Source organism: Oncorhynchus mykiss, chromosome 9 (assembly GCF_013265735.2).
Source record: "Oncorhynchus mykiss isolate Arlee chromosome 9, USDA_OmykA_1.1, whole genome shotgun sequence".
Lineage (NCBI taxonomy): Eukaryota > Metazoa > Chordata > Actinopteri > Salmoniformes > Salmonidae > Oncorhynchus > Oncorhynchus mykiss.
Genome location: NC_048573.1, coordinates 7021158 through 7047511, shown reverse-complemented (window position 1 = coordinate 7047511; position 26354 = coordinate 7021158). Strand labels below are relative to the sequence as shown.

General features: G+C 43.0%; 1 protein-coding gene across 1 annotated transcript in view; it reads left to right on the top strand.

Annotated features, from left to right (window-relative positions):
- Positions 1–26354, top strand: part of LOC110531367 — an 83398-nt gene that overhangs the window by 6744 nt on the left and 50300 nt on the right. The window contains exons 2-3 of the mRNA XM_036989240.1: positions 10136–10585; positions 19695–20144. Coding sequence (XP_036845135.1) covers positions 10136–10585; positions 19695–20144 — 900 coding nt within the window. The remainder of the gene's footprint in view (positions 1–10135; positions 10586–19694; positions 20145–26354) is intronic.

Genomic DNA, 26354 nt, shown 5'->3' with positions numbered 1-26354 from the left:
TCCAATCGGTCCTACTGAAAAACTAATTGTCCCGGTGGATATATTATTGTGTTGCCATGTGTTGCTGCCTTGCTATGTTGTTTCTTTAGGTCTCTCTTGTTGTGATGTGTGTTTTGTCCTATATTTATATTTAATTATTTTTTAGATGTAGTTTTAATCCCAGGCCCCCCTCCCCACAGGAGGCCTTTTGCATTTTGGTAGGCCGTCATTGTAAATACGAATTTGTTCTTAACTGACTTGCCTAGTTAAATAAAATAAAAATGACTAAATGAAATAAAAAAACAGGCAGGTGCTCTAGCTCCAGCACAATGGGATATTATCAAATATGAAACCAATATCCAAAGTGGAAACACATTTACATGGCAGTGACAACATCTTGAGCATCTAGTTTATTGTTCACCCTTGGTTGTACAGGCAGGTGCTCTAGCTCCAACACAATGGGATATTATCCACTGTAATGCAGAGCCATGCCACAATCATTTTACCATTATATAACTGGGTATTCAAGTCACAAACAGACTGGACACAGCAGGTTATAAACCCACAATAACACACGTTATTGAACCAATACAGTGTCATAGGAAGTGTGACTCGCGACGACTAACAATTCAAAAATACGACTGAACAAAATTGCTTCTTCTCTTCATATTATCAGGAAGTTATTGAAAAATCATTCTAGTCTTTCAATCATTGATTTTAAATTCGAATTGACCCCCAACAATGTCTAAAGGCTGTATATAGGTAACCTCTGACCCTCCTCTCCTTCCCTCCAGACTCCCTGCAGCTCTCTGTCTCTGAAGAGGAGGTTCCCCCTGAGCAGCAGCACTGTGAGCAGGAGTGGAGCCACAGTCTGGGACAGGAGGACCCAGAGACCACACATATTAAAGAGGAAGACGAGGATCTCAGGACCAGTCAGGAGGAAGAGCAGCTTCAAGGGCTCTTTGATACCAAAGACTCCATATTCACTCCTTCCTGTGTGAAAAGTGAATGCGATCAGGAGGACCCACTTCAGTCCTTGACTCTTCCCCAAACCCAGACTGTGGAGAACAGAGAGAGAGACTCTAAACCAGTGGATCTGAAACCTTTTGGAACTTTGACCCACATTAAGGGTCTCAACATTCCCTGTGACCTTCCAGATAATCAAAACAATGCCTACAGACAGAGCTCAGCCGTAAGCAGCTACACAGTAGGACTTGACAGTAGCCCACCATTGGATCTGAACACACCAATGGGGGAACTCTGCACCTGCCCATTTTGTGGCAAGAACTTCAAACAAAAAGGACACCTGTCCATGCACATGAGGATTCACACAGGAGAGAAACCTTTTAGCTGTGGTGACTGTGGGAAGAGCTTTATTCAGAAGGGGGACCTAAGGAGACATATCCTGACTCACACAGGAGAGAAACCATTCAGCTGTAATTTTTGCTGTAAAAGCTTCAGTCAAAAGGGGGACCTAAGGAGACACATCCTGACTCACACAGGAGAGAAACCACATGGCTGCTCCGTCTGTGGTAGAACGTTCATTCGTAAGGCTCATCTGCTGAAACACGTGAATAACGTCCACAAAGAAAGAAAACTGGATGGAAACTAATTAGGACAAAGATCTCTTGTCAGACGATGGGAATAACAGGCAGGATGTGGACAACACTCATTCATAATAGGCGGTCAGATGAAATTAGGACAAAGATCTCTTGTCAGACGATGGGAATAACAGGCAGGATGTGGACAACACTCATTCATAATAGGCGGTCAGATGAAATTAGGACAAAGATCTCTTGTCAGACGATGGGAATAACAGGCAGGATGTGGACAACACACTTAGGAAAGCAAAGCAATACTCTGGATCATTTCAGGGTTTCAGATAAATAGATGCGTGATCAAGTTATGTTTTTCAACATTCTACGTAAATAAAGTTTGATTTGATTCGAATGATGATGTAATGATTCAACATTACACAGTATTGTAGGAAGCTCGCCGGTCTGCTGTTCAGTCTGTTGATGTTTTCACGTTATTAGAAACAGGAATTCCTGGTCCTTTGATTTAAGAATGTCTCCCAGGTGATGAGAGAATGGTCTGTTATTACACTGTTATTTAGACATAAAAATAAAACTACTACTGGCATCCCACTGTTGGCATCCTACTACTGGCATCCCACTGTTGGCATCCTACTACTGGCATCCCACTGTTGGCATCCTACTACTGGCATCCCACTGTTGGCATCCCACTACTGGCATCCCACTGTTGGCATCCTACTACTGGCATCCCACTGTTGGCATCCTACTACTGGCATCCCACTGTTGGCATCCCACTGTTGGCATCCTACTACTGGCATCCCACTGTTGGCATTCCACTGTTGGCATCCTACTACTGGCATCCCACTGTTGGCATCCCACTGTTGGCATCCCACTGTTGGCATCCCACTGCTGGCATCCCACTGTTGGCATCCCACTGTTGGCATCCCACTGTTGGCATCCCACTGTTGGCATCCCACTGTTGGCATCCCACTGTTGGCATCCCACTGTTGGCATCCCACTGTTGGCATCCCAATACTGGCATCCCACTGTTGGCATCCCACTAGTGGCATCCCACTGTTGGCATCCCACTGTTGGCATCCCACTGTTGGCATCCCACTGTTGGCATCCCACTAGTGGCATCCTACTACTGGCATCCCACTGTTGGCATCCCACTAGTGGCATCCTACTACTGGCATCCTACTACTGGCATCCCACTGTTGGCATCCTACTACTGGCATCCCACTGTTGGCATCCTACTACTGGCATCCCACTGTTGGCATCCTACTACTGGCATCCTACTGTTGGCATCCCACTACTGGCATCCCACTAGTGGCATCCTACTACTGGCATCCCACTGTTGGCATCCCACTAGTGGCATCCTACTACTGGCATCCTACTACTGGCATCCCACTGTTGGCATCCTACTACTGGCATCCCACTGTTGGCATCCTACTACTGGCATCCCACTGTTGGCATCCTACTACTGGCATCCCACTGTTGGCATCCTACTACTGGCATCCCACTGTTGGCATCCTACTACTGGCATCCCACTGTTGGCATCCTACTACTGGCATCCCACTGTTGGTATCCTACTACTGGCATCCCACTGTTGGCATCCTACTGTTGGCATCCCACTACTGGCATCCTACTGTTGGCATCCCACTGTTGGCATCCTACTGTTGGCATCCTACTGTTGGCATCCCACTGTTGGCATCCCACTGCTGGCATCCCACTGCTGGCATCCCACTGTTGGCATCCTACTGTTGGCAACCCACTACTGGCATCCCACTGTTGGCATCTCACTACTGGCATCTCACTACTGGCATCCCACTACTGGCATCCTACTGTTGGCATCCTACTGTTGCCATCCTACTACTGGCTTGCCTCTGAAGCTAAGTAGGGTTGATTCTGGTTGGTTCCTGGATGGGAGACCAGGTTCTGCAGGAAGTGATGATGGAGGGCCAGTAGGATGCACCCTTTCCTCTGGTCTAAAAAAAATATATCCCAGGGCAGTGATTGGGGACATTGCCCTGTGTACGGCGCTGTCTTTTGGATGGGACGTTAAACGGGTGTCCTGACTGTCTGTTGTCACTAAAAGATCACATGGGACTTATCGTAAAAGTAGAGGTATTAACCCCCGGTGTCCTGGCTGTATTCCCACTCTGGGCCTCGATCCATCATGGCCACCCAATCATCCCCAGTTTACAATTGGCTCAATCATCTCCTCTCCCCTGTAACTATTCCCCAGGTCGTTGCTGTAAATGAGAACGTGTTCTCAGTCAGTTTACATTGTAAAATAAGGGATTAAAGAAAACGTGTACTTTCCAGAAATGACTGGATCTCCTATCTGTTCAGCAGTATTTCTCATCAATTGTCTTAATGCTGCTCCTTCGTGATATTGTTGGAATCTTTTCAAAAGTGTTTTTCCAGACCCAATTCAATAACATTCTTTCAATCTAATGATAAATGCATTCTGAGATCTAGTGCATCCTGTGAAAAGATAAGCGGGTGCTGGGTCCTCGTGTATATAAGTAGAAGAACAGAGATAGGACAGCACTCCGGTAAATAACCTTAAAATGGAAAGAAAAAAAAAATTGTGGCGCATGAACGTTTCGGGTTATGAGCCCTTCTTCAGCGTCCAAGTCGATGGCAATCAATGTTACAGCAACTACACGACACGGGCGTGCGTAATTCTACATTCCCAGTCGGTGTTGGCCCAGCGAGATCCCGGCAGAGGGAGCTGTGGGAGAAACCATGACAATCAAATAAAGACAGACTCACTCATACAAATGCTTTATGATGTCACTATGATTCCATAAGTCCCACGGGGGCGGCAGGGTAGACTAGTGGTTAGAGCGTTGGACTAGTAACCGGAAGGTTGCAAGTTCAAACCCCCGAGCTGACAAGGTACAAAATCTGTCGTTCTGCCCCTGCCGGCCGTCATTGAAAATAAGAATTTGTTCTTAACTGACTTGCCTGGTTAATGATGTCATTATGTAACAGTATAAGTTTAAACCGTCCCCTCGCCCATACCCTGGCGCGAACCAGGGACCTTCTGCACACATCAACAACTGACACCCTCGAAGCATCGTTACCCATCGCTCCACAAAAGCCTCCGGCCCTTGCAGAGCAAGGGGAACTACTACTTCAAGGTCTCAGAGCAGGTGACGTCACTGATTGAAACGCTATTTAGCGCCCACGCTAACTAAGCTAGCCGTTTCACATCCGTTACAATTACATGTCACTATGATGTCTACTACCTGTCTACTATGTCATTACCTAAATGTCTGGCCTATTTAGAACCTACTATTTAAAAAACAAAACAAGTAAAAGAACATTCCTAATTTTTTAAAATTTTTATTTATTTCACCTTTATTTAACCAGGTAGGCAAGTTGAGAACAAGTTCTCATTTACAACTGCGACCTGGCCAAGATAAAGCAAAGCAGTTCGACACATACAACAACACAGAGTTACACATGGAGTAAAACATATTGACATCACTTTTGTTATGTCGTGATCATGAGATAAAGAGGTCGTGATATTGAGAACTTTTGTTATGTCGTGATCATGAGATAAAGAGGTCGTGATATTGAGAACTTTTGTTATGTCGTGATCATGAGATAAAGAGGTTGTGATATTATTGTCCCATTATCTTAACTGTTACACAAGGAGATTGAACAACGGCTAGTTTTGAAGTAAACTGCCGTTTTTCATTATTGTACTATTTCGAATGAGTCCCTGATTAGAAGGAGCGGATGGAAACCAGAAGTGTTTTGGCCCTCCAGGAATGAGTCCCTGATTAGAAGGAGCGGATGGAAACCAGAAGTGTTTTGGCCCTCCAGGACAGACACAGGCGGTTGTATTAATCTGGCCCGGTCCCCCGTGTAGGTGTTTTACACCGAGTGAAAGTTGACTGTATTGGTTTTGTAACCGGGCTGCCTCCCCTGTGTGACCCAGATGTTGTTAAAGAAATAACTGAATCCTGCCCATTGAACAGCCCTGGTGTACAGTACACAGTACAATGACATGCTTACCTCTTGGTTCACCTCTTGACAACAACAAAAAAGTAAGTACAGAAATACATGCTCAATACAGTAACAATAGAATAACAATATAATAACAGTCAATTAACAGTAGAATAACAATATAATAACAGTCAATTAACAGTAGAATAACAATAGAACAGTAGAATAACAATAGAACAGTAGAATGACAATAGAATAACAATAGAACAGTAGAATGACAATGGAACAGTAGAATAACAATATAACAATAGAATGACAATAGAACAGTAGAATAACAATAGAACAGTAGAATGACAATAGAATAACAACATATTATACAATGGGTGGGTGTAATCCTGAATGTTGATAGGTTAAAACCGCATTCCAGCCGGTGTCTATTCCACAAGTTACCACCACCTTAATCTCTGATATTAAAATGCCTATTTACTCTGTTCCATCCAATCCACTGAGCAACCCAACTAAACAATTTATAAACTTGATCTTCACTATAAAAAGCGTCTAGACATTACCTCACATTACTTTAAGACTAACATTTAGTTTTCAACAGCAGAGATTTGTATAAACCTTGCTGTTTGTCTCTCTGACAATTGCAACATTGAATATTGAAACAATCTCCAGTTGTCCCATGGTAATGAACGTGTCAGGAGGGGACAGACAGACAGGCAGCGTTTCTCAGCCAGTTGAAATCATGAATCCGCTGACATCATTTTTATAGATATACAAGGAAAGGTAAATTTAAAAAAGGTAAAACAAAAACAAAGTGCAGCTTCTTTGCAGCCTTTCCAGCTTCAGTGTGAAGTGTTCGTGTTAGCTGTGATGTTGGCTAGCTCCTCTGAACAACAGTGTCCTGACGAGAGAACACATTATCTATGTCAGGAGAAATCGCTCCTCATTAGCTCATTGTTATGGATGTATCCAAATAAATGTCACTAGAAAACAGCTTAAATAAATGCAGGAAGGGCCATAACATCATCAAGGACCCCACAGTACCCCACGGGACCCCACAGGACCCCACAGGACCCCACGGGACCCCACAGTACCCCACACACCCCACAGGACCCCACAGGACCCCACGGGACCCCACAGGACCCCACGGGACCCCACAGTACCCCACGGGACCCCACAGGACCCCATGGGACCCCACAGTACCCCACGGGACCCCACAGTACCCCACAGTACCCCACACGCCCCACGGGACCCCACAGGACCCCACACACCCCACAGTACCCCACAGTACCCCACGGGACCCCACACACCCCACGGGACCCCACAGGACACCACACACCCCACGGGACCCATACACCCCACAGGACCCCACGGGACCCCACACACCCCACGGGACCCCACACACCCCACGGGACCCCACAGGACACCACACACCCCACGGGACCCCACACACCCCACAGGACCCCACGGGACACCACAGGACCCCACGGGACCCCATACACTCCACAGGACCCCACGGGACCCCACACACCCCACGGGACCCCACACACCCCACAGGACCCCACGGGACCCCACGGGACCCCACACACCCCACAGGACCCCACGGGACCCCACAGTACCCCACGGGACCCCACAGGACCCCACACACCCCACAGTACCCCACACACCCCACAGTACCCCACAGGACCCCACGGGACCCCACAGGATCCCACAGGACCCCACAGTACCCCACGGGACCCCACAGTACCCCACAGGACCCCACAGGACCCCACGGGACCCCACAGTACCCCACAGTACCCCACACACCCCACGGGACCCCACACACCCCACAGGACCCCACACACCCCACGGGACCCCACAGTACCCCACAGTACCCCACGGGACCCCACACACCCCACGGGACCCCACAGGACACCACACACCCCACGGGACCCATACACCCCACAGGACCCCACGGGACCCCACACACCCCACGGGACCCCACACACCCCACGGGACCCCACAGGACCCCACAAGACCCCACAGGACACCACACACCCCACGGGACCCCACACACCCCACAGGACCCCACGGGACACCACAGGACCCCACGGGACCCCATACACTCCACAGGACCCCACGGGACCCCACACACACCACAGGACCCCACGGGACCCCACAGGACCCCACGGGACCCCACACACCCCAGCCACAATTATTCTACTATAAATTTGTTTGAGTGATGCCGTTGTTTGAGTGATGCCCTTTCTGCTAAATGTTATTCTGTTGTTATTTAAGTGATAATGCCATTGCAGCCGGTGTTTGGAGGATATATTGGCACGGTTTGTAGCCCTTTGACTTCGTCTCGGGCCTAAACAACACACATGCCAATATATTCTGCAAACACCGACTTCTTGGGCATTATCACGTAAATAATATCTGAATATTTGGTTGTTTATATTGGAATGTCTCTCAGGGTATTGAGAGAATGTTTTGACTGATGTTATTGATTCATAAAAAATGGTAGTGATACTTTCCAGTGATACTTTCCAGAAAATGCATCTCTCCAAGAGCATTTCTCATCAATTCTGACCTAATGCTGCTTGCTCATTGATGATATTGATTTAGTCTCGTATATGGAGAAATGATATACAGTCGACTCCTGATGATGAATTGATTATCCCACATCATCCTATATTGATGATAACCACTGTTTGTCTACATGTAGTTATCGTTTCCCTTTACTGCTTTACTAGTGGAGGCTGGTGGGAGGAGCTATAGGATGGAATGGTGTAAAACATATCAATCACATGTGGAAACCATTCATTCCATACCAGCCATTACAATGAGCCCGTCCTCCTATAGCTCCTCCCACCAGCCTCCACTGACTGGGGGTATACTACAAAATAGATTGAATAACAACCTGAAAATAACGACAGATTTTCAGGTTGATTGAGAAGGTTAAACTTTGATATGTGTTTTTGGTTGGGTCAAACTGACCATGCCCATTTCAAGCTTTAATATATTTTTGTAGGTTAAGAATATTTAGGCTAGTTTGCTGGCTAACTCAGGGACATGCTTTGTAGAATACCCCTCTGGTCAGTAGGCTGGCTGCCTTGCACAATAATAAACTCCCATCCATCTGGCGACGCTGTTGTATGTTTCCGGGTTCCAGAAGAACCAAGGAGTTTTCGAAAATTCCTCGACTAGAACACGGAAGTAGGATTGGAGGTGAACAAAGATCTGTATGTAATGATGAGATGTTCACGTCACTCAATCCTGACAATAGAAATCGTTGTCCTAAAAGTAGGAATGCAGACGATTTGATTAGGTCCGAAATAAATCCATTGAAACGTTTCGGGATTATTTTGGACAGATTTTAGCGAGTGTAACCTCTAACCTCTCGCTTCGCCTCATCATCTCTGAAGTGACATTGTTTTGATTTTGAACGTTATTGTTGTGGAGTAGAGAACGACCTAGTTAGCTACTGACTGAACTAAATAGACTACCCAACTCCCAGTCGTCTGAAAAATGTCTAAACTACAGTTTTCTCGTGTGTTTTTAAATGATCGTTTAACGGCGGCTGCTGTGGAGATTTTCGGGGCAGTTGAGAAAACGGTAGTGGAGTACCAGGAGGAGAATGATCGGCTACGGAGAATGCTGGGGATCACTCCAGAGATACAACTATGTAGAATAGGTTAGTATGTAGATCTACTGATAGTTAGATATAGTTCTACTCAATTAGTAAACTGCTTAGGTAAATAGAGATCACCGTTTCAACCAAATGTTTTGAATGAAATGTTCTACCTAACTACTGTATGTATTGGTCTACAGGCCTAAAGCAAGCAAGCGTTTATCTGTGTAATTTACTAGATTAAATAAACCATTAAAGCCATTAACAATTATTACGTATCCTATGATTATATAGTTGTCTGCATATTTGATTACTTATCTAAAGCCTTGTATTTGTCACATGCTTTGTAAACAGGCATAAACTAACATAAACTAACCAATAAACTTACTTATGGCCCTCCAACACTGCAGAGAGAAAAATAATAAAGATAACACAGGGTTCTCCCCAAAGAGCCCAGAGTGGGGCGCTGCCCTCGTACTCAGTAGCACCACCTTGTTAAAAAATCCTGGGGAGAACCCTGACAATGAGTAACGATACTGTTGTATACACGGGGTACCAGCATAGCTGGACACGAGGTACCAGTATGACTATATATACACAGGGTACCAGTATAGCTGTATACATGGGGTACCAGTATGACTATATATATATGCACAGGGTACCAGTATGACTATATATATATGCACAGGGTACCAGTATGACTATATATATATGCACAGGGTACCAGTATGACTATATATATATATACAGGGTACCAGTATGACTATATATATATATGCACAGGGTACCAGTATGACTATATATATATGCACAGGGTACCAGTATGACTATATATATATGCACAGGGTACCAGTATGACTATATATATATATATATATATATACACAGGGTACCAGTATGACTATATATATATGCACAGGGTACCAGTATGACTATATATATATATATACAGGATACCAGTATGACTATATATATACTCAGGCATTTATGTATAGGTAACCTCTGACCCTCCTCTCCCTCCTCTCCTTCCCTCCAGACTCCCTGCAGCTCTCTGTCTCTGAAGAGGAGGTTCCCCCTGAGCAGCAGCACTGTGAGCAGGAGGGGAGCCCCAGTCTGGGGCAGAAGGACCCAGAGACCAAACAGATTAAAGAGGAACAGGAGGAAGTCAGGACCTGTCAGGAGGAAGAGCAGCTTCAAGGGCTCTTTGATACCAAAGACTCCATATTCACTCCTTCCTGTGTGAAAAGTGAATGTGATCTGGAGAACCCATGTCAAGAAGCCGTACTAGCTGAACACCCAACTCTCAGTCCACTGAAAACGTCTAAACTACAGTTGTTGAGTGTGTTGTTAAATCAATGTTTAACGGCATCTGCTGCTGTGGATATTTTTGGTGCAGTTGAGAAAACGGTAGTGGAGTACCAGGAGGAGAATGATCTGCTACGGAGACTGCTGCGGAGGACACCAGAGATACAACTATGTAGAATAGGTTAGTATGTAGATCTAATACCTAGCTACGGTTCTACTTCGTTAATAAACTGTTTCCGGGCACTCTGTTCACAATGTTGACATCAGCAAACCGCCCTCCCAACAACACCATACACGTGGTCTGCTGTTGTGAGGCCGGTTGGACGTACTGTCAAATTCTCTAAAATGATGTTGGAGGCGGCTTATGGCAGAGAAATAAACATTTAATTCTCTGGCAACAGCTCTGGTAGACATTCCTGCAGTCAGCTTGCCATTTGCATGCTCCCTCAACTTGAGACATCTGTGGCATTGGGTTCGTGCGACAAAACTGCACATTTTATTGTCTTTTATTGTCCCCAACACAAGGTGCACCTGTGTAATGATTATGCTGTTTAATCAGCATCTTGATATAGCACACCTGTCGGATGGATTGATTATGTTGGCAGAGGAGGAATGCTCACTAACAGGGATGTAAACAAATTTGTGAAAACATTTTGAGAGAAATAAGCTTTTTGTGCGTAGGGAACATTTCTGGGATCTTTTGTTTCAGCTCATGAAACATGGGACCAACACTTTACATGTTGCGTTTATATTTTTGTTCAGTGTAGGAACAATTTATCCTTGATTGCTATACAGATTTGGATACTTTGAACACTAAACTTGACTATAAGGAGCCATATAAGGAAAAGTGGGGGGTTTTGAAATGAGCCATATAAGGAGAAGTGGGGGTTTAGAAAGGAGCCATATAAGGAGAAGTGGGGGTTTTGAAAGTTACCATATAAGTAGAAGTGGGGGTTTAGAAAGGAACCATACAAGGAGAAGTGAGGGTTTAGAAAGGAACCATACAAGGAGAAGTGGGGGTTAAGTAAGGAACCATACAAGGAGATATGGCTTGATATGGCTTGTGTGAAGGAAAGCAAATACCTAGCTAGCTGTCTGCACTCAGGCTATATAGATCATAGAGATCCATGCTAAGGAAAGCAAATACCTAGCTAGCTATCTGCACTCAGGCTGTATAGATCATAGAGATCCATGCTAAGGAAGCAAATACCTAGCTAGCTGTCTGCACTCAGGCTATATAGATCATAGAGATCCATGCTAAGGAAGAACATTGAAATTGAATGTCATAGAGATCTATAATTCATGAGTGATTCCAAATTATATTATAAATAACCTCTGCTCCTCCTCTCCTTCCCTCTAGACTGCCTACAGCTCTCTGTTTCTGAAGAGGAGATTCCCCCTGAGCAGCAGCACTGTGAGCAGGAGTGGAGTCCCAGTCTGGGGCAGGAGGACCCAGAGCCCACACAGATTAAAGAGGAACAGGAGGAAGTCAGGACCAGTCAGGAGGAAGAGAAGCTTCAAGGGCTCTTTGTTACCAAAGACTCCACATTCACTCCTTCCTGTGTGAAAAGTGAATGTGATCAGGAGGACCCACTTCAGTCCTTGACTCTTCCCCAAACCCAGACTGTGGAGAACAGAGAGAGAGACTCTAAACCAGTGGATCTCACACCTTTTGTCACTGTGACCCACATTAAGGGTCTCAACATTACCTGTGACCCTCCAGGTAATCAAAACAATGCCTTCAGCCACAGTTCAGCTGTAAATAGCGACCCAGTAGGACTTGACAGTAGCACACCATTGGATCCCAGTCCACCATTGGATCCCAGTCCACCATTGGATCCCAGTCCACCATTGGATCCCAGTCCACCATTGGATCCCAGTCCACCATTGGATCCCAACCCACCAATGGGGGAACACTGTTCCAAACCCAGCACCACATCTAGAAAAACTCACCACTGCCGTGACTGTGGTGAAACATTTGCTCTGAAATCTGACCTGCAGAGACATGTGACTCTCACCAAGAAGAGACTCAGTGACTGCAGCTTCGGCAATAAACACTACAACTCCACCTGTAAACTGAAGGCCCATGTCAGGCTCTGTCATGGTGGTAAACCCTGCACCTGCCCTGTTTGTGGAAAGACCTTCAAATACAAAGGAGATCTATCCAGGCACATGAGGATTCACAAAGGAGAGAAACCATTTAGCTGTGGTGACTGTGGGAAAAGATTCAGTCAGAAGGGGAACCTAACTGAACATGTACTGATTCACACAGGAGAGAAACCATTTAGCTGTGGTGACTGTGGGAAAAGCTTCAGTCAGAGGGGACACCTTACTGTTCATAAACTGACTCACACAGGTGAGAAACCTTTTAGCTGTGGTGACTGTGGGAAAAGTTTTAGTCAGAAGGGGAACCTAAGCATTCATAAACTGACACACACGGGAGAGAAACCTTTTACCTGTGGTGACTGCGGGAAAAGCTTTGGGCTCAAGCGGCACCTAACCATGCATAAACTGACTCACACAGGAGAGAAACCGTTTAGCTGTGGAGACTGTGGGAAAAGCTTTAATCGCAAGGAGGTCTTAACCATGCATATACGAACTCACACAGGAGAGAAACCATTTATCTGTGGTGACTGTGGGAAAAGCTACAGGCATAAAGGGTCCCTTAAGATACATATATTGTCTCACACAGGAGAGAAACTCTTTACCTGTGGAGACTGTGGGAAAAGCTTCAATAAGAGGGGGAACCTAAACATGCATTTACGGACTCACACAGGAGAGAAACCATTTAGCTGTGGAGACTGTGGGAAAAGCTTCAATCAAAGGGGGAACTTAACCACGCATATACGGACTCACAGCAGAGATAATTCCTTTCGCTGTGGTGACTGTGGGGAAAACTTCGATGAGAAGGGACACCTAACTGAACATATACGGACTCACACAGGAGAGAAACCATACAGGTGTGGTGACTGTGGGAAAAGCTTCATTCAGAAGGCGGACCTAAGGAGGCATATACTGATTCACACAGGAGAGAAACCACATGGCTGCTCCGTCTGTGGTAAAGGATTCACTCATAAATCTCATCTGCTGAGGCATGTGGATAAAATCCACAAAGGACGAAAACAGGACAGAAACTGAAAGAGGAAAGAACATTAGGACAAAGAGATTATCTGTCAGGTTAGTGAATAAAAAGGCAGGATATGGACAAATCTCTTAGGAAGCAACAGCGATATGGCCCTCATCAAATATGCAGACGACATGGCTCTGGTTGCTTGCCTGGAGGTCAAGTCCATCTCCAGCTACTCCCAGTTCATTGACTGCCTCTTGACGTGGTTTGACAGTAGCGTTCTTGACCTCAACGTCACCAAGAATAAAAAACTGTGCCTTGGAGGAAATCAATTTGGGGAAAATGGAAGCCCTTCTCTTGAGCCTGTCACTATGTAAGGGAATACCCCCCTGAAATGGACAAAAATGAATGGCAACATATTGGCATTGGACAAAGTATGGAAGGACGTGGAGCAAGTCACACATTTTAAATACTTGGGGACAATTTTCGACCACAAACTTTTCAACCACAAAACACTGACCTCATCTACAAAAAGGCAAGGCCGTTTTTTTCCCTACTTAAGATAGTATGACGTTTTAATGCAAGCAGACTCACACTGATCGTGGTATACAAATAGCAGATTGAGTGTTCTCAATTACAATTCTGGTACCTCTCATTGATGTTTAATTTTTTGTTTAATTTTGACATGTCAATGTTTAATGTGTTTGTGTATGTTTTATGTCTGTTTTCATACTTTTATTATAACTCAGAGTGCCAACGACACGTTTGCATTCAGTTTAAACTTAATGGACAATAAAGTTTGTCTTGTCTGCTTATTTTAAAGCTACCTTAACTCTGGATCATTCATGCTTTGGCTTACAGAAATATATATGTGCGATCGATTGACTTTTGCAAAACATTGTATGTAAATCAAATTTGACAGTAAGTCATTCCACACAAAGTCCAAAGGATATTCGACTTCCACTTTTATGCCAACTCCTCCGAAAAGATATATAATATTTAGCTGTGGTGACTGTGGGAAAAGCTTCAGTCGCTAGGGGAAGCATAGACTGACTCACATAGGAGATAAACAACATGGTTGCTCAGTCTGGGGTAAAATATTCAGTTGTAAGGCTCATCTGCTAAAGAATGTAAATTACGTCCTCAAAGAAAGAAATCAGGACAAATACATATTTTGTCAGAAGATGGGTGTCGCCTGTTTGAATTAGTCTTTGATTAGAAACCAGAAGTGTTTTGGCCCTCCAGGAATGAGTCCCTGATTAGAAGGAGCGGATGGGAACCAGAAGTGTTTTGGCCCTCCAGGACGGACACAGGCGGTTCTATTAATCTGGCCCGGGCGCCCGCGTAGGTGTTTTACACCGAGTGAAAGTTGACTGTATTGGTTTTGTAACCGGGCTGCCTCCCCTGTGTGACCCAGGTGCCCCGATCAAAGCCCACGGTCGAAGTTGGCTCAAAGCAAAGTGATGTAGAAGCAATACAAGGAATAATGAGTAGGAGTCTGTGTTTTCATATTGCAAAAGTCATTTATTTTCTTATCTGCCCATGAAATAAAGTTGATTATTGTAACATTTATTTGATGGAAAAGAGATGTTTCTGTTTCTGAACAATGCACCATTCTGCCTTGTTCACAACATGACTGAGCAGCACAGATTACTGTTCCATTTGAGAAGGGATCTCCACCCACCCCACTTTGGACCTGATGACGTAACGGCATGTGCCCCGTGGCTCAGCATAACTGAATCCTGCCCATTGAACAGCCCTGGTGTACAGTACACAATACAATGACATGCGTACCTCTTGGTTCACCTCTTGACAACAATAATATAAAATAAAAAATGAAGTACCAAAATATAGGCTCAATACAGTAACAACATAATAACAGTAGACTAACAATAGAATAACAGTAGAATAACAATAGAATAACAATAGAATAACAGTAGAATAACAATAGAATAACAGTAGAATAACAATAGAATAACAGTAGAATAACAATATAATAACAATAGAATAACAGTAGAATAACAGTAGAATAACAATATAATAACAGTAGAATAACAATAGAATAACAGTAGAATAACAATAGAATAACAGTAGAATAACAGTAGAATAACAATATAATAACAGTAGAATAACAGTAGAATAACAATAGAATAACAGTAGAATAACAGTAGAATAACAATATAATAACAGTAGAATAACAATAGAATAACAGTAGAATAACAATATAACAGTAGAATAACAATAGAATAACACTAGAACAGTATAATAACGGTAGAACAGTAGAATAACAATAGAACAGTAGAATAACAATAGAACAGTATAATAAAGGTAGAACAGTAGAATAACAATAGAACAGTAGAATAACAATAGAACAGTAGAATAACAGTAGAATAACAATAGAATAACAATAGAACAGTATAATAACGGTAGAACAGTAGAATAACAATAGAACAGTAGAATAACAATAGAACAGTATAATAAAGGTAGAACAGTAGAATAACAATAGAACAGTAGAATAACAGTAGAATAACAATAGAACAGTAGAATAACAATAGAACAGTAGAATAACAGTAGAACAGTAGAATAACAATAGAACAGTAGAATAACAATAGAATAACAATAGAACAGTAGAATAACAATAGAACAGTAGAATAACAGTAGAATAACAATAGAACAGTAGAATAACAATAGAACAGTAGAATAACAGTAGAACAGTAGAATAACAATAGAATAACAATAGAACAGTAGAATAACAATAGAACAGTAGAATAACAGTAGAATAACAATAGAACAGTAGAATAACAATAGAACAGTATAATAACGGTAGAACAGTTAGTTCACTGTTTTATGAGAATCTCACAGATCTGCTGTTCAATGTCGGTTGATTTTTTTCATGCTGTTAGAAACGGGAATATCTGGTCGTTTGATTCAGAATGTCTCTCAGGGTATTGAGATAATGTTTGACGGATGTTATTGATTCAGAATGTCTCTCAGGGTATTGAGATAATGTTTGACGGATGTTATTGATTCAGAATGTCTCTCAGGGTATTGAGATAATGTTTTGACTGATGTTATTGATTCAGAATGTCTCTCAGGGTATTGAGATAATGTTTGATGGATGTAATTGATTCATTAAAAATGGTAGTGATATTTTCCAGAAAATGTATTTCTCATCAATTCTGACCTAATGCTGCTCATTGATGATATTGATTTAGTCTTGTATATGGAGAAATGATATACAGTCGACTCCTGATGATGAATTGATTATCCAACATCATCCTATATTGATGATAAACACTGTTTGTCTACGTGCAGTTATCGTTTCCCTTTACTACTTTACTACTGAGGGCAGTAGTTGATTCCATTCCAGCCCGTCCTCCTAAAGCTCCTCCCACCCTCCCCCAGTGACTGAGGGGTATCATTAAGCAATAAGGCCAATATATATATGGCCAATATACCACGACTAAGGGATGTTCTTAGGCACGACTCATCGCGTGTTATATTGGCCATATACCACAAACCCCTGACGTATCTTATTGCTATCAGAAACTGGTTACCAATATAATTACGGGAGTAAAAATAAATGTTTTGTCATACCGGTGGTATACGGTCTGATATACCACGGCTGTTAGCCAATCATCATTCAGGGCTCGAACCACCCAGTTTGTAATACAACGTGGGTTCAATAACTTTGATAAACAACCAAAAATAATGACTGATAATCAGGTGGATTGAGACAGCTAAAGTTTGATATGGGTTTTTGGTTTAGTCAAATTGACCAAGCCCATTTCAAGCGTATATATATTGTGTAGGCTAGTTTGCTAGCTAACTCAGGGACATGCTTTGTAGAATACCCCTCTGGTCAGTAGGCTGGCTGCCTTGCACAATAATAAACCCCCATCCATCTGGCGACGCTGTTGTATGTTTCCGGGTTCCAGAAGAGTTTTCGAAAATTCCTCGACTAGAACACGGAAGTAGGATTGGAGGTGAACAAAGATTTGTATGTAATGATGAGATGCTCATGTCACTCAATCTTGACAATAAAAATCCTTGTCCCAAAAGTAGGAATGCAGGCGACATGATTAGGTCCGAAATAAATCCATTGAAACGTTTCGGGATTATTTTGGACAGATTTTAGCGAGTGTAACCTCTAACCTCTCGCTTCGCCTCATCATCTCTGAAGTGACATTGTTTTGATTTTGAACGTTATTGTTGTGGAGTAGAGAACGACCTAGTTAGCTACTGACTGAACTAAATAGACTACCCAACTCCCAGTCGTCTGAAAAATGTCTAAACTACAGTTTTCTCGTGTGTTTTTAAATGAGCGTTTAACTACGGCTGCTGTGGAGATTTTCGGGGCAGTTGAGAAAACGGTAGTGGAGTACCAGGAGGAGAATGATCGGCTACGGAGACTGCTGGGGATCACACCGGAGATACAACTATGTAGAATAGGTTAGTATGTAGATCTACTGATAGTTAGATATAGTTCTATTCAATTAGCAAACTTCTTAGGTAAATAGAGATCACAGTTTCAACCAAATGTTTTCATGAGATGTTCTACCTGCCTAACTACTGTATATATTGGTCTACAGGCCTAAAGCAATCAAGCTTTTATCTGTGAATGTGTAATTTATTAGATTAAATAAACCATGAAAGCCATTAACAATTATTACGTAGGCCTATGATTATATAGTTGTCTGCATATTTGATTACTTATCTAAAGCCTTCAAATCTAATTGTATTTGTCACATGCTTCGTAAACAGGCATAAACTAACTAATAAACTTACTTATGGCCCTCCAACAATGCAGAGAGAAAAATAATAAAGATAACACAGGGTTCTCCCCAAAGAGCCCAGAGTGGGGCGCTGCCCTCGTACTCAGTAGCAAGCACCACCTTGTTAAAAAATCCTGGGGAGAACCCTGACAATGAGTAACGATACTGTTGTATACACTGGTACCAGCATAGCTGGACACGAGGTACCAGTATGACTATATATACACAGGGTACCAGTATAGCTGTATACACGGGGTACCAGTATGGCTGTATACACAGGGTACCAGTGTAGCTCTATACACAGGGTACCAGTATAGCTATATATACACAGGGTACCAGTATTACTGTATACACGGGGTACCAGTATAGCTATATTTATTTATTTATTTTTATTTCACCTTTATTTAACCAGGTAGGCAAGTTGAGAACAAGTTCTCATTTACAACTGTGACCTGGACAAGATAAAGCAAAGCAGTTCGACACAAACAACAACACAGAGTTACACATGGAGTAAAACAAACATACAGTCAATAATACAGTATAAACAAGTCTATATAGGATGTGAGCAAATGAGGTGAGATAAGGGAGGTAAAGGCAAAAAAAAAAGGCCATGGTGGCAAAGTAAATACAATATAGCTGTCACGAATTACTAAGGTGGGTGGAATCAGGCGCAGAGAGCAGGTTTCAATTATTAGACAGTTTATTCTCCGGCGCACAAAACAACGGTCAACCCAACACACAGGGTGAATAATCCAAAATAGTCTGGAGAATAAAAACTCCACCAAATAACAGGAATACAAAAACAATCCCGCACAAAACAAGGGCGGGACAACCTACTAAATACAAGGACGTTAATTAAACTAAAATACACACAGGTGAAACTAATAAGACAAAACCAACAGACAAACGAAAAAGGGATCGGTAGTGGCTAGTAGGACGGTGACGACGACCGCCGAGCACCGCCCGAACAGGCAGGAGAGCCAACTTGACAGTACCCCCCCCCCGCCCCCGCAGTGCGCCGCCACCGGCCTCGAGGACGACCCGGAGGACGAGGTGCCGGGCGATCCGGGTGGAGGCGGTTCTCAGGAGAGAAGGGTCCAAAATGTCCCCCAAAGGAACCCAGCTTCTCTCCTCCGGACCGTACCCCTCCCAGTCCACGAGGTACTGTAGGCCCCCCACCCGGCGTCTCGAATCCAGAATGCACCAATTGTGCAAGTTCTCCCACTTAAAAAGATGAGAGGCCTGTAAATGTCATCATAGGTACACTTCAACTATGATAGACAAAATGAGGGGAAAAAATCCAGAAAATCACATTGTAGGATTTTTTATGAATTTATTTGCAAATTATGTTAGAATAGGTTTGTATGTATATCTACTGATAGCTAGCTATAGATCTACTCAGGCATGTCTTTATAGGTAACCTCTGCTCCTCCTCTCCTTCCCTCCAGACTCCCTGCAGCTCTCTGTCTCTGAAGAGGAGTTTCCCCCTGAGCAGCAGCACTGTGAGCTGGAGTGGAGCCCCAGTCTGGGCCAGAAGGACCCAGAGACCAAACAGATTAAAGAGGAACAGGAGGAAGTCAGGACCAGTCAGGAGGAAGAGCAGCTTCAAGTGCTCTTTGATACCAAAGACTCCATATTCACTCCTTCCTGTGTGAAAAGTGAATGTGATCTGGAGAACCCATGTCAGGAAGCCGTACTAGCTGAACACCCAACTCTCAGTCCACTGAAAACGTCTAAACTACAGTTGTTGAGTGTGTTGTTAAATCAATGTTTAACGGCATCTGCTGCTGTGGATATTTTTGGTGCAGTTGAGAAAACGGTAGTGGAGTACCAGGAGGAGAATGATCTGCTACGGAGACTGCTGGGGAGGACACCAGAGATACAACTATGTAGAATAGGTTAGTACATACAGTGCCTTGGAAAGTATTCGGCCCCCTTGAACTTTGCGACCTTTTGCCACATTTCAGGCTTCAAACATAAAGATATAAAACTGTATTTTTTTGTGAAGAATCAACAACAATTGGGACACAATCACAAAGTGGAACAACATTTATTGGATATTTCAAACTTTAACAAATCAAAAACTGAAAAATTGGGCGTGCAAAATTATTCAGCCCCCTTAAGTTAATACTTTGTAGCGCCACCTTTTGCTGCGATTACAGCTGTAAGTCACTTGGGGTATGTCTCTATCAGTTTTGCACATCGAGAGACTGAAATTGCAAAACAGCTCGAGCTCAGTGAGGTTGGATGGAGAGCATTTGTGAACAGCAGTTTTCAGTTCTTTCCACAGATTCTCGATTGGATTCAGGTCTGGACTTTGACTTGGCCATTCTAACACCTGGATATGTTTATTTTTGAACCATTCCATTGTAGATTTTGCTTTATGTTTTGGATCATTGTCTTGTTGGAAGACAAATCTCCGTCCCAGTCTCAGGTCTTTTGCAGACTCCATCAGGTTTTCTTCCAGAATGGTCCTGTATTTGGCTCCATCCATCTTCCCATCAATTTTAACCATCTTCCCTGTCCCTGCTGAAGAAAAGCAGGCCCAAACCATGATGCTGCCACCACCATGTTTGACAGTGGGGATGGTGTGTTCAGCTGTGTTGCTTTTAAACCAAACATAATGTTTTGCATTGTTGCCAAAAAGTTCAATTTTGGTTTCATCTGACCAGAGCACCTTCTTCCACATGTTTGGTGTGTCTCCCAGGTGGCTTGTAGCAAACGTTTTATGGATATCTTTAAGAAATGGCTTTCTTCTTGCCACTCTTCCATAAAGGCCAGATTTGTGCAATATACGACTGATTGTTGTCCTATGGACAGAGTCTCCCACCTCAGCTGTAGATCTCTGCAGTTCATCCAGAGTGATCATGGGCCTCTTGGCTGCATCTCTGATCAGTCTTCTCCTTGTATGAGCTGAAAGTTTAGAGGGACGGCCAGGTCTTGGTAGATTTGCAGTGGTCTGATACTCTTTCCATTTCAATATTATCGCTTGCACAGTGCTCCTTGGGATGTTTAAAGCTTGGGAAATCTTTTTGTATCCAAATCCGGCTTTAAACTTCTTCACAACAGTATCTCGGACCTGCCTGGTGTGTTCCTTGTTCTTCATGATGCTCTCTGCACTTTTTAACGGACCTCTGAGACTATCACAGTGCAGGTGCATTTATACGGAGACGTGATTACACACAGGTGGATTGTATTTATCATCATTAGTCATTTAGGTCAACATTGGATCATTCAGAGATCCTCACTGAACTTCTGGAGAGAGTTAGTTGCACTGAAAGTAAAGGGGCTGAGTAATTTTGCACGCCCAATTTTTCAGTTTTTGATTTGTTAAAAAAGTTTGAAATATCCAATAAATGTCGTTCCACTTCATGATTGTGTCCCACTTGTTGTTGAATCTTCACAAAAAAAATACAGTTTTATATCTTTATGTTTGAAGCCTGAAATGTGGCAAAAGGTTGCAAAGTTCAAGGGGGCCGAATACTTTCGCAAGGCACTGTAGATCTACTAAAACGTTCCTTTTGATTAGCTGAGGATGATGATGTGGTCACGTGTGATGCGCTCTGTCTGTACTGAACAAAAATATCAATGCAACATGTAACAGTTTCAAAGGTTTTACCGAGTTAAAATGTATTTCCGGGAAATCAGTCAATTGAAATAAATTCATCAGGCCCTAATCTATGGATTTGACATGACTGGGAATATACATATGCATCTGTTGGTCACAGATATCCTTTAATAAAAGGTAGAGGCGTGGATCAGAAAACCAGTCAGTATCTGGTGTGACCACCATGTACCTCATGCAGTGCTACACGTCTCCTTCACATAGAGTTGATCCTTGAGACATGGGGTCGTGTATTATCATGCTGAAACATGAGGTGATGGCGGTGGATGAATGGCAACGACAATGAGCCTCAGGATCTCGTCATGGTATTTCTGTGCATTCAAATTGCCATCGATAAAATGCAATTGTGTTCGTTGTCCGTTGCTTATGCCTCCCTGCCTGCCCATACCATAACCCCAGCATTGGGCACACTTCACAATGTTGACATCAGCAAATCGCTCGCGCAATGACGCCACACACGTGGTCTATGGTTGTGAGGCCAGTTGGACGTACTGCCAAATTCTCTAAAATTATGTTGGAAATGAGAGAAATTAGCATTTAATTCTCTGGCAACATCTCTGGTGGACATTCCTGCAGTCAGCATGCCATTTGCACGCTCCCTCAAAACCTGAGACATCTGTGGCACTGTGTTGTGACAAAACTGCACATTTTAGAGTGGCCTTTTATTGTCCCCAGCACAAGGTGCACCTGTGTAATGATCATGCTGTTTAATCAGCTTCTTGATATGCCACACCTGTCAGGTAGATGGATTATCTTGGCAAAGTAAAAATACTCACTAACAGGGATGTAAACAAATTTGTGAAAACATTTTGAGAGAAATAAGCTTTTTGTGCGTATGGACAATTTCTGGGATCTTTTATTTCAGCTCATGAAACATGGGACCAACACTTTACATGTTGCGTTTATATTTTTGTTCAGTTTAGAAACAATTGATCCTTGATTGCTATACCAATTTTGGAAACCTTGAACACTAACCTTAATTATCACCCAAAATGACTTTACAAATACAGAATGTATACTTGCTGTTTTACCACAGATTTCCACAGAGAATTTTGTTTAACTTCGAGCCAAATTGTTGTGTTCCCTTCCCTGTTTCCACAAGAAGTGTCTTACAATTCAGAAAGTATTCAGAGCTTTTTACATCTTTAGTTACATTAGACCTAAAACTGATTAAATTGTTGTTTTTACTCATCAATCTACACACAATACCCCATAATGACATCACAATAACCCATAATGACAAAGCAAAAAAAAACATTTTTTTATGAGTTTTGGTTCATTTATAAAAAATGTAAAAATGATATCACATTTACATACGTATTCAGACCCTTTACTCAGTACTTTGTGGAAGCACCTTTGGCAGCGATTACAGCCTTGAGTCTTCTTGGGTATGATGCTACAAGCTTGGCACACCTGTATTTTGGGAGTTTCCCCCATTCTTAGCTGCAGATCCTCTCAAACTCTGTCAGGTTGGATGTGGAGTGTCGCTGCACAGCTATTTTCAGGTATCTCCAGAGATGTTCGATCTGGTTCAAGTCCGGGCTCTAGCTGGGCCACTCAAGGACATTCAGAGCCATTCCCGAAGCCACTCCTGTCTTGACTGTGTGCTTAGGGTCGTTGTCCTGTTGGAAGGTGAACCTTCGCCCCAGTCTGAGGTCCTGAACGCTCTGCAGCAGGTTTTCATCAAGGATCTCTGTACTTTGCTTTGTTCATCTTTCCCTCGATCAAGTCTCCTTGTCCCTGCCGCTGAAAAACATCCCCACAGCATGATGCTGCCACCACCACGCTTCACTGTAGGGATGGTGCCAGGTTACCTCCAGGCGTGACCTTTGGCATTCAGGCCAAAGAGTTCAATCGTGGTTTCATCAGACCAGGTAATCTTGTTTCTCATGGTCTGAGAGTCCTTTAGGTGCCTTTTGGAAAACTCCAAGTGGGCCGTCATGTCATGTGCCTTTTAGAGACAGGTGTGTGTCATTCCAAATCATGTCCAAGCAATTGACTTTACCACAGGAGGACTCCAATCAAGTTGTAGAAACATCTCAATTATGAGATATGGAAACAGGATGCACCTGAGCTCAATTTTGAGTCTCATAGCAAAGGGTCCGAATTATTTTGTAAATTAAGTATTTATTTATTTTTAATACATTTGCTAAAAATATCTAAAAATCTATTTTCTCTTTGTCATTATGGGGTATTGTGTGTAGCTTGATGAGGGAAAAATAATAATTAGAATAAGGCTGTAACGTAACAATGTGGATAAAGGGAAGGGGTCTGAATACTTTCCTAATGCCCTGTAGTTCAGGGAAACGCAAAACACCTCTTATATGTATACAATTATTTTGCGGTGATATGAAAGGAAAGTTTTGAAGGTTTCCAAAACCGTTGTTGTCAAAAATGTACAGTTCTAGTCAGCTGATTTTATCCTTCTGGTTAGTTCCAGTCAGCTGATTCTATCCTTCTGGTTAGTTCCAGTCAGCTGATTCTATCCATTCCTTCTGGTTAGTTCCAGTCAGCTGATTCTATCCATTCCTTCTGGTTAGTTCCAGTCAGCTGATTCTATCCATTCCTTCTGGTTAGTTCCAGTCAGCTGATTCTATCCTTCTGGTTAGTTCCAGTCAGCTGATTCTATCCATTCCTTCTGGTTAGTTCCAGTCAGCTGATTCTATCCTTCTGGTTAGTTCCAGTCAGCTGATTCTATCCATTCCTTCTGGTTAGTTCCAGTCAGCTGATTCTATCCATTCCTTCTGGTTAGTTCTAGTCAGCTGATTCTATCCATTCATTCTGGTTAGTTCCAGTCAGCTGATTCTATCCATTCCTTCTGGTTAGTTCCAGTCAGCTGATTCCATCCTTCTGGTTAGTTCTAGTCAGCTGATTCTATCCATTCATTCTGGTTAGTTCTAGTCAGCTGATTCTATCCATTCATTCTGGTTAGTTCCAGTCAGCTGATTCTATCCTTCTGGTTAGTTCCAGTCAGCTGATTCTATCCTTCTGGTTAGTTCCAGTCAGCTGATTCTATCCTTCTGGTTAGTTCCAGTCAGCTGATTCTATCCTTCTGGTTAGTTCCAGTCAGCTGATTCTATCCATTCCTTCTGGTTAGTTCCAGTCAGCTGATTCTATCCATTCCTTCTGGTTAGTTCCAGTCAGCTGATTCTATCCATTCCTTCTGGTTAGTTCTAGTCAGCTGATTCTATCCATTCATTCTGGTTAGTTCCAGTCAGCTGTTTCTATCCATTCCTTCTGGTTAGTTCCAGTCAGCTGATTCTATCCTTCTGGTTAGTTCCAGTCAGCTGATTCTATCCATTCCTTCTGGTTAGTTCCAGTCAGCTGATTCTATCCATTCATTCTGGTTAGTTCCAGTCAGCTGATTATTTCCATTCCTTCTGGTTAGTTCCAGTCAGCCTATTCTATCCATTCATTCTGGTTAGTTCCAGTCAGCTGATTCTATCCATTCATTCTGGTTAGTTCCAGTCAGCTGATTATTTCCATTCCTTCTGGTTAGTTCCAGTCAGCCTATTCTATCCATTCCTTCTGGTTAGTTCCAGTCAGCTGATTCTATCCATTCCTTCTGGTTAGTTCTAGTCAGCTGATTCTATCCTTCTGGTTAGTTCCAGTCAGCCTATTCTATCCATTCCTTCTGGTTAGTTCCAGTCAGCTGATTCTATCCATTCCTTCTGGTTAGTTCCAGTCAGCTGATTCTATCCATTCCTTCTGGTTAGTTCCAGTCAGCTGATTCTATCCATTCCTTCTGGTTAGTTCCAGTCAGCCTATTCTATCCATTCCTTCTGGTTAGTTCCAGTCAGCTGATTCTATCCATTCCTTCTGGTTAGTTCCAGTCAGCTGATTCTATCCATTCCTTCTGGTTAGTTCCAGTCAGCTGATTCTATCCTTCTGGTTAGTTCCAGTCAGCTGATTCTATCCATTCCTTCTGGTTAGTTCCAGTCAGCTGATTCTGTCCATTCCTTCTGGTTAATTCCAGTCAGCTGATTCTATCCATTCCTTCTGGTTAGTTCCAGTCAGCTGATTCTATCCATTCCTTCTGGTTAGTTCCAGTCAGCTGATTCTATCCTTCTGGTTAGTTCCAGTCAGCTGATTCTATCCATTCCTTCTGGTTAGTTCCAGTCAGCTGATTCTATCCATTCCTTCTGGTTAGTTCCAGTCAGCTGATTCTATCCATTCCTTCTGGTTAGTTTTAGTCATCTGATTCTATCCATTCCTTCTGGTTAGTTCCAGTCAGCTGATTCTGTCCATTCCTTCTGGTTAGTTCCAGTCAGCTGATTCTATCCATTCCTTCTGGTTAGTTTTAGTCAGCTGATTCTATCCATTCCTTCTGGTTAGTTCCAGTCAGTTGATTCTATCCATTCCTTCTGGTTAGTTCCAGTCAGCTGATTCTATCCATTCCTTCTGGTTAGTTCCAGTCAGCTGATTCTATCCATTCCTTCTGGTTAGTTCCAGTCAGCCTATTCTATCCATTCCTTCTGGTTAG